The sequence below is a fragment of the Impatiens glandulifera genome, chromosome 7, assembly GCF_907164915.1.
Source record: "Impatiens glandulifera chromosome 7, dImpGla2.1, whole genome shotgun sequence".
Lineage (NCBI taxonomy): Eukaryota > Viridiplantae > Streptophyta > Magnoliopsida > Ericales > Balsaminaceae > Impatiens > Impatiens glandulifera.
The window spans coordinates 40,822,126-40,838,889 of record NC_061868.1 but is presented as its reverse complement, the minus strand read 5'-3'; the positions used below and the strand labels follow the sequence as shown (position 1 = coordinate 40,838,889).

Here is a 16,764-nt window from a genome sequence, read left to right as displayed (position 1 = left end):
TTTAAAAATGATTAAATTTTAAGCAAGTAGGATCCTAAAATGAGTGGATTCTTGGGTTTACTCATAATTAATTACACAAAATTAATCTTCATTTCCCAATAAACATTTAATTTACATTTTCATCATTGTTCATTGTTATGATTATATTTAATGTTTTGTAATAATAACTCTAGTACTAGACTACTTAAGTGAAAAAAGTGTAGCTTCCTAACATAAAAAATATAATTAAAAAATTCTTATAATAATAAATGTACTTACCATTATTTATCTGTATAATCATTTCTTCATGTGTATTTACTTCCTTCTTAAATCAATTTTAGTGTGAATGGAATTGTTTAAACTCTAAATAACATAACAAACGTCAAATTGTCGGATCATATAGTTTGTTTGTTTTTCTCCAGAAATTGGCGTTTTCTTCTATCTTTTTATCGAGTCTTTGATAACTTTCCATGTTAGGGACTTAGGGTGTGTTACAAATCAGTATGAAAATAGTTAATCGTTAAAAAAATGTGTTACAAACATTTAGGGAAATTTGACGAGATGATCGTCATAATAGGGGTAAATAAGCTGGTGACCACATAATTTTAAATGTGTTATTTATTTTATTTTATTTTTATGAAATTGCCCCCGTTGTGAGACGCAATCGCGAGACGCGAATTTTTTTCAAAAAAAAAATTACGTCTCGCAAATGCCGGTTGTCTCTTGCGATTGTGGACTTTTCACAGGGCATCCGGTTGCGTCTCGCAATGGGGACAATTTCGTAAAAAAAATATGAAATAGTCATCGACGCATTTAAAATTATGCGCTGGTCACCGGCTATTTTAGTCCTTTGTAAGGTCATCTCCTCAAATTTCACATTTATCATATATTTCCTTAATTCACTAACTTTTTCTCTATGCAAAGTGAATATAGTAATTCATTGGCAATTCTACATTAGTATATATATACATATATGTTTAATTTAATATCTCAAATCTCTTTTCACCATTAGTGTTAGTGGAATTAAAAAAAGAAATTACCTTTTCAACTTTCTCATATTTCCATTGTTAGTTGCTTAGTTAAATAAACTTTTCATTCAAACTCAAGTTTAACTTACATAATCACAAGTTAAGAGTTGTCAAGAACAAAAATTCCAAAAATAATGACGAAAACGATATTAACGACAATAAAAATCAAAAACTTATAATAATGATTTATTAATGTCAAAACTCTCGTAATAACCTATATTTGATAATTTATTAGTAAGTCTAATTAATTTATTTTAATTAAGGAACCTAGCATAAAAAATAGATAATTGGTCTGGTTTGTTGGTCTACCGAGCCTTCCTAACCGCTTTCAGTGCAGTCTATATACTTCGGACCCTAAGAGTTTTAAAGATATCTTGAGAAAAAGTTTAAGCATCGGTGTGTCCTATATGTATTCCAGTTTATTCGTTTATTCGACACCTTTTAAACAATATATACGGATCCCCTCCACCCCTTTTTTCATTACTATTTTCATATATTTTTAGTGAGAATCGAAATCATAACATTAGGCTATTTTAGGGTTTTATATACTATTTAAATTCTATTATTCAAATTGAAGGATGAAATTATACTATACATAAAAGTTAAGGGATAGTTGTAGATATTATAGTATCTCCCTCCCTCCTTTAACTTTTTTTTGATATTTAGTTTCTCTTTCACACAATCAACGTACATTCTCTCACACATAGTCACAGACAGAATTTACAGATTTTCTCTCTCTACAGTATTTTCCCACCCTATCTATTCGGTAGCTCTTCCTCTTCCTTCATCTTTTCAAATGATCCATCGACCTTTTTCATACACTATAAGCCGCCATACTCCATACCTCAATGTAGGCTATAGCCGTTTCATTCATTAAAAGCACAAGAATCTATACACACAGAAGAAAGCCGCATTCTATGAACCATCGGAGAACAAATTGCTTCAAAATCTGTGAAACGGTTGCCTATTTGATGAAGAGAATAGTATGTTGAAGAAGAAGAAGATGAAAGGTTTCGAAGAAGAAGAGAAGGTACGTTCTCGTACGCAGATTGCTACACGGAGAGTTACTCCAACAAACGGCGTAACTGATGATGATACATCAGAGAAGTTTCTGCCTAACGGAGATCTATACATCGGGAGATTCTCTGGTTATCTTCCGCAAGGATTAGGGAAGTATCTATGGAAAGACGGATGTAGATATGAAGGAGAATGGAAGAGAGGAAAAGCGAACGGTAAAGGTAAGTTCTATTGGCCTTCTAGTGCTACTTTCGAAGGTGAGTTTAAGGCAGGTAGAATGGATGGATTTGGAACGTTTATTGGATCTAATGGCGATTCGTATAGCGGTTATTGGTCTTGTGATAGGAAACAAGGATATGGAGTTAAACGATATGGTAATGGAGATTTCTATGACGGTTCGTGGCGGAGAAATGTTCAAGATGGATATGGAAGATATGTTTGGAAGAGTGGGAATGAGTATGTTGGTGATTGGCGTAATGGAGTTATTAATGGAAGAGGGAGATTGATTTGGGCGAATGGAAATATGTATGATGGAAGTTGGGAGAATGGATTTCCGAAGGGGAATGGTGTGTTTACTTTGCTTGATGGAAGTTGTTTTAGTGGTTTATGGAGTAAGGATGGAGAATGGAAATGTAAAGAACCGATAAAGAAGATGCAGATGGAGATTCTGAATCGGGCTTTCCATCCTGGAAATAATACTCCGACGAAGAGATCATCTGTTGAAGTATCGAGAGGAAGCAGCTGTACAGGTAGGAATTTACCGAGAATCTGCATATGGGAATCGGATGGGGAAGCAGGCGATATAACCTGTGATATACTTGACAATGTTGAGGCTTCGATGTTCCATAGACAAGGTGGATTTCGCCATTTTCGCCCTAGTTCATGCTGTTTCGATGGGGAGGTGAAGAAGCCTGGACAGATGATTTCAGAAGGGCATAAGAATTACTCTTTGATGCTCAATCTTCAACTTGGTATCAGGTATTGAATCAATCAATCTAGGTATTTTTGTTTACTAGGGTTCTTATTTTCTTATCTATTATACTGCATTTAGGTATTCAGTTGGTAAGCATGCCTTAATTGATCGAGAACTGAAACAGAGTGATTTTAATCCAAACGAGAAGTTTTGGACTAGGTTTCCTCCAGAAGGATCAAAGACAACACCAATTCATCAATCTAGTGAATTTCGATGGAAAGATTATTGCCCAATTGTATTCAGACATCTTAGGGAACTATTTAAAGTCGATCTTGCTAATGATTACATGCAAGCAATTTGTGGAAACGGGGCTTTAAGAGAACTTTCATCTCCAGGAAAGAGTGGAAGTTTCTTTTACCTTACACAAGATGATAGGTTCATGATTAAAACAATCAAGAAATCCGAACTTAAGGTTATCTTCTTCACTATACATTATTATATATATATATATCTTCATCATCCAAAAGATCTGATACATATTTATATTCAATTCAAATCCAGGTGCTCATTAAGATGTTACCAAATTATTATCATCATGTCTGTTGCCACAAAAATTCACTGGTGACCAAGTTCTTTGGCGTCCATTGTGTCAAACCTGTTGGCGGCTTTAAGGTATATCTCATTCTCAATACATTTATTTATTTATGATTCAAATTTTGTGTTATAATTTATGTTCTTTTTTGTGTGTTTTAGACACGATTTGTGGTTATGGGGAACTTTTTATGCTCGGGTTATCCAATACACAGAAGGTTCGACCTTAAAGGATCATCCTTTGGCCGGACAGCGAATAAGCCTGAAGAAGAGATTGATGAAACCACCACCCTAAAGGATCTCGATCTCAATTTTGTTTTTCACCTTGCCAAGGATTGGTTCAATGAACTTATTGAGTAAGAATTCGCAGCATTGAATAATGATTTTATTGGATTGGATTGGATTGGATTGGATTGACGGGTTGTTGTTATTGAAACAGGCAAATTGATCGGGATTGTGAATTCTTGGAAATGTCGAGGATAATGGATTACAGTCTCTTAGTGGGTATTCACTTCCAAGACGATACGAAAACTGGTGATGACAAGTTCATGCCTTTTCTTCATGAACAAGAAGAAGAAGAAATATTGGATGATGATGATGTCTTACCTGGCAGGTAATTATATTAAAGAAACCACATACAAAATATTGCAATAATTTATTCCATTATAATTTGGACTTTATTGAGAGTTGGTATCGTGTCAATAATTTAGTGGTGCCCTATAATGCCCATTTATGTATCTGATCTCACATGCTGATTTTTCTTATCAATAATGAAATCTTGTTTTCTTATTTTAATTTTTGTGTGGAAATTGACTCTTATTCAGGAAACCCGCAATGAGATTAGGAGCAAACATGCCAGCAAGGGCTGAAAGAGTGGATAGGAGGACCGATTTCGACCCATCATCATTGTCGTGTTCATCGTTTGGTCATCATCATATACACAATGTCGTTATCTATTTTGGCATAATCGACATATTGCAGGATTACGACATTAGCAAGAAGCTTGAACATGCATACAAATCCCTGCAAGCCGATCCAGCCTCGATATCTGCTGTGGATCCTAAGCTTTACTCAAAGAGATTCCGCGATTTCATCTTCAGAATTTTCAGAGAAGATTCAACATCATCGTCGTCGAATCTCTCCTACCACTGCGGGTGATTTGATTTATTCTTGTAAAAAATGATTGGTTAATTATTATTATTGGGTGGTGAAGAAAAATGGAAATATAGAGATAGATCATCAAGATAGTTAGATAGATGGGAATTGATTAGTCATATTGAGTTTGTGTTTGTATATAGGAGGATGAAAATGAATGATTGTGAAAGGTTTTGGAAATATTTGATTTATTTTTGCTATTACAAGCTATAATATTGAATATTATTGGAAAACATAACATCAATAATTAATTTTATATTTATTTATTTTTGAATAAAATTTTGTCTGGATGAGTCTATGTGGCCACGTGGTAAAAAGGGTAATATGGTAATTTAAAGATTGGAGAGGATCTTGGATTAGGACCTTGTTTTCTTTCATTTGAGTGGTCAAAAAAGTTGTATGAAGAAAAAGACACCCAATTAGTCTCTGGACATATGCTGGGGTCCATAATATATTTTTTTCAAATAAATAATTTATAATGCTAAACAATTATATATATATATATATTTTAATAATTTTAATGTTAGCTAAGGTTTAACATGGCAATCATGTTTTTTTTTTTTTTTTTTCTGAATAAATATCTGAATTAATTTAAAATCACTAAAATAAGGCTATCAAAAGAATATAAATAAAAGCATATGCATTAATTTATATATATATATATATATATATATATATATATATATATATATATATATATATATATATATATATATATATATATATTATACTCTTCAAATTTGAATGTTAATATAATCAGTTTAACAAGATTACTTCAATATTAATTTAAAATTTTGAATACTAAAAATACATATTTTGATTTAACTTTAATTCTCAAGTCTCAATAGAATCACTTTTTTATTTTTAGTTTTGAAGTAAATTCCAATATTAATGTTTTTTTTGTTTTGTTTTTGACGGTCACAATTTAAATGAATTATTTAACAAAATAATAATAATCTTATTTTACTATTTTTTTTTGTATGAATTTAATAGTTATAATAACTTTTAATTTTTTTAAATACTCTTACAAATAAATCTCAATATTTGCTTTTATAAAATCCCATATTTTATGATTAAATGGGTTAGAAGGACAAAATGTCTTAATTTCACCTAAGAATTCGGTTTTAAGTGAAAATTATTTTGTTAACCTTTTCAATATATTAGTTAAATAATAATAATATTATTAAACATATCATTTTCTAAAAGAGTTTTGCTTTTCAAAGTTTGAAGTGATTAAAGGACACGTTAGCCTCCAAAAAGGGTCAAGATATCCAAATTTCGCAATATTAACAACCTCGTTTGCCTTGTGTTTATCCGAGATAGCTGTCTATCACCGCTTTTGCCTCAAGAATAACTTCACCTTCGACCTGTTGGTTTAATCTTTTCAAAACTGCGACCACTGCCCGCCCTCGCTTATTTAGTAAAATCTCGTTTCTCAGTTTTACTATTAACCTTAGGCCAAATAGATATATACTCGTTTAATATTGGGCCCATAAGAAGAGAAGAAGTCGTTTTAAGACTGGGCCCATAAACAAACATTAATATATACATTTATATGTTTGTGTCCATTTGCTACAAGAAAAAAGATGGTGAAATTGATGAGACATGGAAGAGATGTGTGTCTTATAAACAATATAAAAGAGTCCCACTTAAGCTGCAACCACCACTTCCTATTTTGAATAAGACTACTCTATGTATAATATTATGGTATTAGATAAAATAGGTCCAATTATTGCAATTTGCTTATTTAATACCAAAAACTTATCTTTATCCTTTATTATCTTATTCCATTATTCTCATTTAACAAATCTTTTATACGTCGATATCAGTTAGAGTGTCGGCTTCCTAAGCAAAAATTATTGGTTAAAACCCTATTTAGCTAGCACGATTGAAAAAAATGAAGTGAGATTGTGTTTCGGGACTTTAAAACATAACCACCAGAGTGACACGGTAGAAGAGTCGACCTAAGAGATCAAATGGTCACAAATTCTATTCCCTGGAAGCGTTTTGAATGGATGGAGAGGGTCATAATTGTGGGGTGTAATGCTAATTCTCCATAATTTCAAAAAATAAACAAAAAAACAACACTAACAGCACCAAGAAAAGACAGGTCTATAATTGCAATTAATTCTTGGGAGTTAGGACATGTCACTTTCTCATATCTCAATTCCTTCTCAAGCACTACTCTTCCTATAACCCCCATCCATTAGTTTTCAGATATGACCATTAAATCTTAAGAAGAAAAAATAACAATTTTCTTTTAGATGCCCATGATTTGAAAGAAGAATAATTAGCTTTATAAGTGTTAAGATTTGCTTACCTTGAAATGGAGAAACAGAAATTCAGGGCGGCTCGCTTAGCTATAAAACATCATTCATTCACCGTGGTTGAAACATGTCAGTTCAGAAAGTTATCGCAAATAGTACAATATCAATGTTGGAGAAAAAAAAGTGTTGGTAAATAAGTTTGATTTTTTTATACTTTGAACCAACTGTCCACACAGAAAGGCAAAGAAAACATATACATCATCAGAAACTAACCAATCCTTAATAGAGTGATATCCTTAATAGCAGATCACTCGGAATGAGAAGTCCAGTACATTAACCCACTGCATTGAAGAACAACAACAACGAAATCACCAACCATTCATGATTAAATATCCAGATTTTTTTTACTAAATTCATGTTTTAGCATGGAATTCTTTTAATTTGAATGCCTTTAGAAAAAATATATACCTTATCAAAACAAGCACACACTGCAAGACGCCAGCTGTTCCTGTCCATGCAGAGGGGCCTGTTTTCACCAGTGCGTCTTGTATTAATAGCCCCACAGATGCCGCTAAGGAGACGAATGATACAACATAAGCAATGAAAAGCCAAAGTTTCAACCTGAAATTTTTGCATTCTCCAACATTAGCTACAAAAAATAGGGTAAAAAAGTCTTTGAAATTAATATGCTATCAAAATTTAACGTCATTTCATGCTAATCGTTATGTATTGATCGATCTACATATGGGTTGCATGCCTATCACATAAAGCCTCTTGAAATTGAATGAACATATAAAGTGCCAATTAAATCTGAGTCAATTAATTTTGTATCTGAGTCAAACAAAGTTCATAGAAACCACCTTTCTTAAATCTGGATGGATGAGAAATCTAGCAGAAATGATGTTTTGCAAATGAAGCCAATTAATGTCAGATTTCCATAACCGCTTCTAGCTCCTATTTTTTTAACCAAGTTCAATTCATTAAAGAAGTCGTTTAAGTAAAGTACATAACAAAAGGGAAGAAACACACAAATGAAAATCAAACCCGTACACCATGGCAAAACAAAGGAAAAAAGACGAGACTAAGGTGCCAATGAGAGCTATGGCTCCCCCGACTCATCTTCTTAACATGCTCACCAAGGAGTCGAGCAACACCATGGGCTATAACTGCTTCTAGCTCCTAAAAATCTATACTATTAAATGCAGAAGACATCTAGCACTGGCTAAAGAGGTTTATTTGGTACAGAAATTTATTCTGAAATCAAAATGGTTAAATAACCTAAGGTGTCTTATCTATATTAACTAAATAAATTAATCATAAAAAAAGAGGTTAAACATGAAGAGCCTACCTTGGGTTTCATTAAGTGTAAATTTAACTACGTTACTTCAAATTTATGTAAGACATCAAGCAAGTTACTTTTGTACATATAAGATTCATGTTGAAGATGTCAACTTTATTCACAGCGATAATAATTTATATTAATGGTATAACCTAGACGACCTTTTATTTTCTTTACATCAAACACTTCAGATATTCTCCATGTTATGCAGAATTGACGCTGTCCGTATTAAACAAGAGAAGCTGGAATCTGTGAGGAAAGTTAATTCAATTGCATTTTCCCTTTTATTGCAAATTATGCAGCACTTGAAATCTCTGTTGGCCTTAATTTTGGTAAGATGTGTCTGAAATCTTTGCTGCCTCAAATAAATTAATCCGCCATCCATTTGATAAATTAATCCGCCATCCATTTGTAAATTAATCCGCCATCCATTTGATAAATTAATCCGCCATCCATTTGATAAATTAATCCGCCATCCATTTGATAAATTAATCCGCCGCCTTGCACTGATCCTGCATTTCATGAGTGCTCTAGAAAACTTGCCTAGTTGTGTGAATAGAGGTAAGCCCACCTCCACGTTCATATAGGTGAATTCTATCAAGTGTGTGCTACAGTTAAACACACCGCTCACGCATGAGTTATAAATTCATTACGAGTTAAGCTCGTTATCCAAACATTGTATTACACTATCCTACACTAGACTTTTCATATATTGGGATAGTGTGTCAAGAATTTGACAAGTGACTTATTGTTATCCGTATGAACCTATTCCGTAAAAAATCACGTACTTGGTTGGGTTACCATTACTCTCAATTTTTATATTAGGAGTCTCCTCCCCTCATGTACTGCACATAAGCATCTTGCTTAGTGATTTTCTCAAAGGATTCATTAAGTTCATCTCCTACCTTCCAAAGAAGTATATCAAACCATGTTTCAGCATTTTCTTTACATAATCGTGTTGTACATGCATGTGTTGATTTTTCCATTATAATTCTCAATTTCTCATTCTTAGCTCTAAGCTATTGCAGCTTGACGATTACAATGAGTTGCTACATATGGCACATTCTTCCACCATAAAGGGATATCATCTAAGAGGGTTTCTAAGTCACTCAACCTAACAGCCAGCTAGATCGAGAGTAATAGATTCACACTCTATTGTAGACCAAGTTATACAGGTCTGCTTGGATGACAACGATGGTTACTTTACCAAATTCACTTGTAGATGGTTAGCATCACAATACCCTTCAAGTATAGCAATAAAACCACAATAATATATACTAAAATCTATAATTCCACGTAAATATTTCAAGACTATTCAAAGCAATCAAATGTTATTAGGATTATGAGTGTTTAGTATTTACTCAATTTGTTCACTAAATATGCAAATGTTTGGTCTCCAACAATTCATTAAGTACGTGAGACTACAATTTTCTTAGCATATTCCAAATGAGAAACACTACTGCCAATATTTGTTTCTCAATGTAATTAAAGTCATCAGGAGTACTAACAGATTTAGAATCACAAAACTCTTTACTTTTTCAATAAATTTTCATCAAAATGTTCTTAAGACATTTTATATCGTTTCTAGATCAGTGAGTTTAATTCATAATATCATATTAGATTCACCCAAGTTTTTTATACCAAAATTAAGAATAAATTGTTAGCTCAACAACTTTTCCTAAGTTAGTACCCAAGATAAGCATGTATCCACATACAGACATAGGATAACACCACAGATTTTATCATCATATTATAAAAATGCACGTATAAGCTTCATTCAACACAATCATGTTATATTACCCATTGTGCCGATGCCTGTTTAAGTCCATACCATGATTTTATTGACTTACATAATCTATTTTCATCTCCAAGTGCTATAAAACACCGGGGTTAATTATATTTCCTCCTCTAAATCTCCATTAAAAAAAGTTGTTTTTACATATGTATCACCATATTATGAACTGGAGCAAGTGCAATCAAAACTATAATGGAAGATATTCTAGCCACAAGAGAATATGTGTCAAAATTGTGTCTTTCTTTGTTTATAATAATATTTAGCTACCAATCTAGCTTTGAATTTCTCCATCTACATCTAAATTCCTTCAAAATTATCCATTTACAATCTATTGGTTTAGACCCACTAGATAATTATATTATATTCTAAATATGATTCATCAATATTGAAATAATTTCATTATTTAATGCCTCTTTCAAGTGGGTCATCAGGTAAGGAAATAGCCTAACAATAAGTAAGTGGATCACAAATCAACTAAAAACATATAACAATCATCTACTAGGTTGGTTTCCTTTCTAAATCTTTTACTTTTCCTCAATGCAAATATATCATGATTTTCATGTATATCATACACATGTTCATGATCAATTGAAAAGATGGGTTTATCGACAGGGGATTTAAAGGGAAAGACATGTTAAAACTTAAAACAAATCAACTCTCTTAGATTCAATAATTGTATCTTCATCTAAAACATCAGTCGTCAATACTATAAATCTTTACACATCGCTATTCTCATGTTTCAGTGCCTATGTCGTCTTTTTAGTATCAAGTAAAAGTACCTTAACTAACTTACACTCTAAAGATATTTAAGATTTGATAATCTATCCTCCCAAATTTTAAATGGGGTTTAACTTCTATCTTAAATATAACTCATATAACTCAATTTTGTATGTGACATGTTGACAGAGTTGCTTCTCCCCAAGAATTAATAAGCATCGCATTCATCATTTATTTTTAACAGTGAACTTTCTACATTATATCATTGGTTGAATGAACTGTTTATTCAAGCCTATACTGTATACACTATTTTCGAGAGCATCCAAAGAAAGTTGTTATTTTTATAGCGGCCCTAACATGAAGAATTTGTTGGCAATCGAACTCCCACCGCATGCCTCAACTATAATTGTAGATATGTTTGTCTAATTATTGCTGTTAAGTCACAATTATTTGACAGTATCCTTATTATTTTTCAATGAAACATACAAAACATACCAGTAGGAAGTTCCAAGAAATCATCAAAATAGTGAAATGATGAACTGCAAAGAGCTTAATTCAGCAGAAAATACATGCACAAACTAGTAAAGCGATTTGGAAAGAAAGCCCTAACCTCCATTCGCTTTCTTCATAGGGAGAGTAATCAATATCTTCTCGTCTAACACAATTAAACATCAAAGCAGCCAAGGAAGCAAATATACCTTATATAAAGAAGAAAACCGGAAGAGTTAGCACCAAAGCCCCAAAATCGATAATTATCGAACATATGTTATATAAAGAGGGGGAAAAGTGATTTACCAGGAAGGTAGTGGAGGAAAGAGACCTTAACGGAACTGCAGACGACAGCATCGACCCAAAACCACCATCCGGCACCAAAGACTGCGCCGGCAACGCCTGGTCCGAAGATAGCCCACAGCTCCGCTAAATCCATGGATGAGTGTTGATGTAATTCAACAATTTACAATCGAATCGATGAACTGCGTTCTTCTCCTGTAGGAAGATCGAGAAATTTCGAATCAGGATCTCTCAATCAAGAGCTTGCTATAATTTACACTAATGTTTTCAGGCTGTATTGCATTTCTCGAAAAGCTTTATACCACGGTTTCTCCTTTCAGGTTGAAGAAAGACAAATTATATTATCAAACTCAAAATAATAATAATAATAAATATTATTTTGCTAAAATAAAACTCTAAATTGAAGCCTAAATGTATAAGAATGATTAAATAAATAAAATTCTCATTTATCTAAAAATAATATTTAATTATAAAATCATTAAAATTGTTTATATATTATAAACAACTCTTCTTCAACATTTATGTAACTAATTATATTTTATTATTAATAAAATAAAAGTAAATCTAAATGAATCGAAAAATTTGATGAAATGACACTAAAACTAAAGATGCCTCTAATTGCTAAAAGTGTCAGCGCATAAAAAAACGTTGGTGACACTTTTATTTTCTTGGACGAAAATGCCCCCGTTGCGAAACACATCCGGCATTCGCGAGACGAAATTTAAAAAAAAAATTAAATTGTCTCGCGAATGCCGGTTGCGTCTCGCGAATGCCGGTTGCGTCTCGCGAATGCCGGTTGCTTCTCGTGAATGTCGGTTGCGTCTCGCGATTGTGGACGTCTCGCTTCATGGGCAAAATCGTCCGAAAAAAAATTAAAAGTGTCACCAGTGCTTTTTTATTTTATGCGCGGACACTTTTAGCAATTAGGGGCATCTTTAGTGTCATTTCATCAAATTTCTCAATCAATCAGCCTTGTTGAGTTGATTTGTAAAATTTTAAAAGAGACAAGTTTTTTATTATTTTCAACCAAGAAAGATACAATGATTTTGAATAAGTTGAAAAGGTATAGTAAATACAAATTAACTGAAAGAATCTATGTTTAAATTTTGATATTTGAAATAATCAAATAGAAATGAGCAAAAGTTTTACATTTTTTATTTACACAATTTAGCGAGTTGACTCGCGAGTCATACCGATTTTACAATGTTGCAATGTTTGACCACTAGTAACTCAATTTCCTTATGTTGAATCCAAATTTCGAATGAATTGATGAGTTTTCTTGCGATATTAACTGTACTGATTCATCTGTGTAGTGTATTTTTGTACAGAATTTTATGTTGTACAATCTTAACTTGCTATTTATATATTTATTTTAGTTGTAATAGACTATTTTTGTTTGGTCAATTATTTACTCTTTTGTCGTCTAAAGCTACAATTTTAAAATGAGTTATTTGAGGTTAGATAACATTTGTTATTACAATATAATAATGTGTGTTTGTGTTCTTATAAAATTTATCACAACTCTCTTGAATATATTATTTTTTTTATATTTCAAAGATACATTTGATTGTAATTTTAAGAAAATTAAAGGAATAAAACTATAATTAATCTATTCTAATATGCCACTGGTTTTATATAAAACTAAATAACTTTGTTATATTTTTATATTCAAATCAAGCCAATAATACTTATTAACTTTTAAAAAAAAAATTATGAAGGTAAACTTTGAAAGAGAAAAGTGGAATTAGGCCCATCAAAAGACACCATTGACTAATAAGTGTTTCTAAATTTTTTTATACAAAACTAGGTGGGTTATATTTTTTAAACAGCCCAAATATAATTTTATTTTTTTCAAAAAAATTATATATATATATCTTTAAAGTAATTATAATATATATATATATATATAAATAATAATGAATTAATTAACAATTATTTGCTAGAGTATTGTTACATTAGTGAAGAAATTTAACAAAATTACAATGTATTGAACAATTTTTAAAAGAATATGCATCCTAGAAGCACACTATCGAATAGTATGATATCGAATAGTATGATAGTAGTAGATAGAAAAGGAAAATCTAGTGTCATGGAAATCACTTATGAGTGAAAGCATATAGATAAACTTTCTGCAATATCTTCCAACATGCAAGTCCAAATTATGATTTATAAGATCAAAAAATTCATAAAGGTCAGAAAGTTAAGATGTAGGAAAATGAAACAGATGTGTCTATTATCAAAGAGCAAAATGTGGTTAAAGATCAAGAAATAGAAGATAAAGAAAATTATGTACAAGACAAAAATAGTACAATGAAGGAGGTGAAACCTCAACCTAATAATATTGAAGATATAATTAAGGATTCTCAATCAAATCAAGTTGAAGTGGTTGCTGATGAAAACAGAGAGGAAGATACTGAGGTTAATCAAGAGGAAGAAGAGATTTTTTTTAAGGTTGATATAGAGGAATCTAAAGTTGTTGAGGATTCTAAAACTGAAACTAAAAAAAATAAAGACAATGATCTTGAAATTCAAGTTGGAGCTCAGAATTCTTGAAGAATAATTTATTTTATCAAATTAAAACGGGGTCATATAAAGAAAAAAAATCAAAATAAGAATATACAGTACTCATCATCATTTTTCAGTTCACACTTCTTTCATTACAAGAGGAATGGAAAAGGAAAGAGGAAGGACAATAGGAAGAGTAAGACAACTTGTTGAAACATCAGGTTGGTATGGAAATAAAAATCTTGATTGAGATAATTAGGATTTGATACAATTTGTAATTTTTGTTTGTAATATTTGTTTTTCGTATGTTTGATGTCTATTAATTTGTTTCTTTAGGGTGGTTTGATTGTCATCTTTTAATCATAGTTAGAGTTTGTCTAGCTTTTATTGTTGACTCTCCTACTTTTGATATTTTAATAAAATGGTTTTACCCTTTTTCCAATTTTTTTTTTTAAAGAAAGTAGTCTTTATTTTACTAAAATAGGTGTAAGTTTCATTGATATTAATAAAATAAAAAATCAATCCAAGTCAATAGAATTATTTCTCTTAAGAAAACTAGTCCACATCACTAATCACTAGAGTTGTTTGAATTTAATAAAAAATAAAGTGATTGCCATGGATTATCATTAAATTTTATATATATATATATATATATATATATTAAATTTAAAAAACTAGCATGAACTAACACACTGATGTCCAGTCTATAATCAAATTATTAATTAAAAGACTTAAATTATTATTATTTTTTCATATATAAAATTTCATAATATAACATCAACCCAAATAAATCCTATTTTCATGGAAGGAATTCAAACTATACTCGATTATAGTTTGAAATACTTGTGAGAAGAAATAGTTATATTTAAATATTAACAATAATTTAATATTTAATTAATGATTTTAGTCAAAGGATAATAAAATTATTTTGATTAAACTCAACCGAATGAAGAAAAGCCTTAGATTTCATAACAACAATAATAATAATAAATAGTTAAGTTTGTTTGTTTGGCTTAATTCTAATCATAAAACCAGTGAAAGAAAGTTCACATTTCTTAGAAATAAAAAGTATCATCATTTTGATTTTTGTCATCTTATATAATTTCATTGGCTAAGTCACAATCATATTATTATCATTTCCATTAGCCAATTTTAAAATTCATGGACATTTTTGTTTCATCAAATTAGATGAGTTGTCCCATAAGTAATTCGTTTCTATTAATGAGGGTGACAACAAGGATGAAGATCATATTTGTGAAGCTAGGTTGTGTTTGTTTCCTGCTATATCCTATTGATTTCACAATCTTGAGTATATCTCGGAATATTTTTAATGATTTTGAATAATCCCACATGATGTTTGCATAATAGTAATCCTTTTATTGGATAGAGAGATTTTTTATGAAAAAATTATGTGAACTATAAGTCTTCTCTAATAAAAATATTACATTTTGATTAGTCTTTCTATTGACTTTTGTTATTACATAAACGAAGTTAAATCCACCAAGAGACTAATATGCTCACAAGTTTCATGTGAGTTTTTTTTTTAAACTATTAAAATCTCGAGTTTATCGACTTGGCTTGTTTTTGAAAAGAAATGAGTTTGCCTAAAAAAAAAAAAAATAATAATTTATATTTAGGGTACAATTGTCATTCCCATATGGACATATTTATAATTAGTAAGTCCAATTTTTTGGAATAACTAATATCTTTGAGAATGTTCTATCAATAAATTATTCGGACCATTGTCTTATTCGTTGGAATTGATGTCTTACTTTATCGTAGAGTGACAAATATTTAGAATTTTCTATGGAACATTACTAAGATCCAACTAGCATTTATCCCGTGCATTTGCACGATTAATAATATAAAAAATAGTGAAAAAATTTACAGATAACATTTTTAATTTTATTTTTAACCGTTTTAAGTTTATGGGTGGGTCAACCCACAATCCGAACCAAGTATCTATTTACTCAACATCATTATATATTAGTTAGTTAAAAAGTTGAACTTATATTAATATTAAAATGTCCCGCGTTTATCAAATTTGGTGTTAAATTTAAAATATAAAGTCTTTGTAGCCTAGTTGGTTAAAGAGTTGTATTTGTTTTGTTAGGTTGCAAGTTCGAAACATACCTCTAGCATTTTTAATTTTATTTTTAACCGTTTTAAATTTAAAAACGGGTCAACCCACAATCCGACCCAAATATCCAAATTAACCACAGCTCTCGACCCGGCAATCCGGACACTTTAAAAATTAAGCATCATTATATATATATAGATTAGTTAGTTAAAAAGTTGAACTTATATTAATATTAAAACGTCCCGCGTTTATCAAATTTAGTGTTGAATTTAAAATATAAAGTCTTTGTAGCCTAGTTGGTTAAAGAGTTGTACTTGTTTTGTTAGGTTGCAAGTTCGAAACATACCTCTAGCATTTTTAATTTTATTTTTAACCGTTTTAAATTTAAAAACGGGTCAACCCACAATCCGACCCAAGTATCCAAATTAACCACAGCTATCGACCCGGCAATCCGGACACTTTAAAAATTAAGCATCATTATATATATATAGATTAGTGATGTGTAAGTTTCTCGATAGTTGTTCGAAAATTTGGATTGAAGTATAAAATATGACAAACATAAATTGTTGTGTCATTATCTCTATTA

The 16,764-nt window shown here is 30.8% G+C and overlaps 2 protein-coding genes across 2 annotated transcripts; one reads left to right on the top strand and one right to left on the bottom strand.

Annotated features, from left to right (window-relative positions):
- Positions 1 to 1,700: 1,700 nt before the first annotated feature.
- On the top strand, positions 1,701 to 4,878 carry LOC124945905 (phosphatidylinositol 4-phosphate 5-kinase 1-like). The gene is made up of 6 exons (XM_047486427.1): positions 1,701 to 3,002; positions 3,076 to 3,409; positions 3,499 to 3,609; positions 3,691 to 3,884; positions 3,968 to 4,141; positions 4,353 to 4,878. The coding sequence occupies exons 1-6, from the start codon at positions 1,993 to 1,995 to the stop codon at positions 4,684 to 4,686; spliced, it is 2,157 nt and encodes a 718-aa protein (XP_047342383.1). The 5' UTR covers positions 1,701 to 1,992; the 3' UTR covers positions 4,687 to 4,878.
- A 2,209-nt stretch (positions 4,879 to 7,087) lies between these two features.
- On the bottom strand, positions 7,088 to 11,866 carry LOC124945565 (transmembrane protein 50 homolog). Its single transcript, XM_047486019.1, has 4 exons — positions 11,597 to 11,866; positions 11,412 to 11,499; positions 7,419 to 7,571; positions 7,088 to 7,291 (listed from the first exon to the last, which is right to left on the bottom strand). Exons 1-4 carry the CDS (start codon positions 11,727 to 11,729, stop codon positions 7,258 to 7,260), a joined length of 408 nt encoding a protein of 135 aa, XP_047341975.1. The 5' UTR covers positions 11,730 to 11,866; the 3' UTR covers positions 7,088 to 7,257.
- Between the last annotated feature and the right edge of the window lie 4,898 nt (positions 11,867 to 16,764).

Bases quoted from the DNA above. Each gene is read 5' to 3' on its own strand.
- LOC124945905 (XM_047486427.1), top strand. From the start codon at position 1,993: ATGTTGAAGAAGAAGAAGATGAAAGGTTTCGAAGAAGAAGAGAAGGTA. The intron at 3,885-3,967 runs GTAAGAATTCGC...TTATTGAAACAG, and splicing joins TGGTTCAATGAACTTATTGA to GCAAATTGATCGGGATTGTG. The intron at 4,142-4,352 runs GTAATTATATTA...ACTCTTATTCAG, and splicing joins GATGATGTCTTACCTGGCAG to GAAACCCGCAATGAGATTAG.
- LOC124945565 (XM_047486019.1), bottom strand. From the start codon at position 11,729: ATGGATTTAGCGGAGCTGTGGGCTATCTTCGGACCAGGCGTTGCCGGC. The intron at 11,500-11,596 runs GTAAATCACTTT...TCTTTATATAAG, and splicing joins TTTCCTCCACTACCTTCCTG to GTATATTTGCTTCCTTGGCT. The intron at 7,292-7,418 runs GTATATATTTTT...TCTTCAATGCAG, and splicing joins TGTGTGCTTGTTTTGATAAG to TGGGTTAATGTACTGGACTT.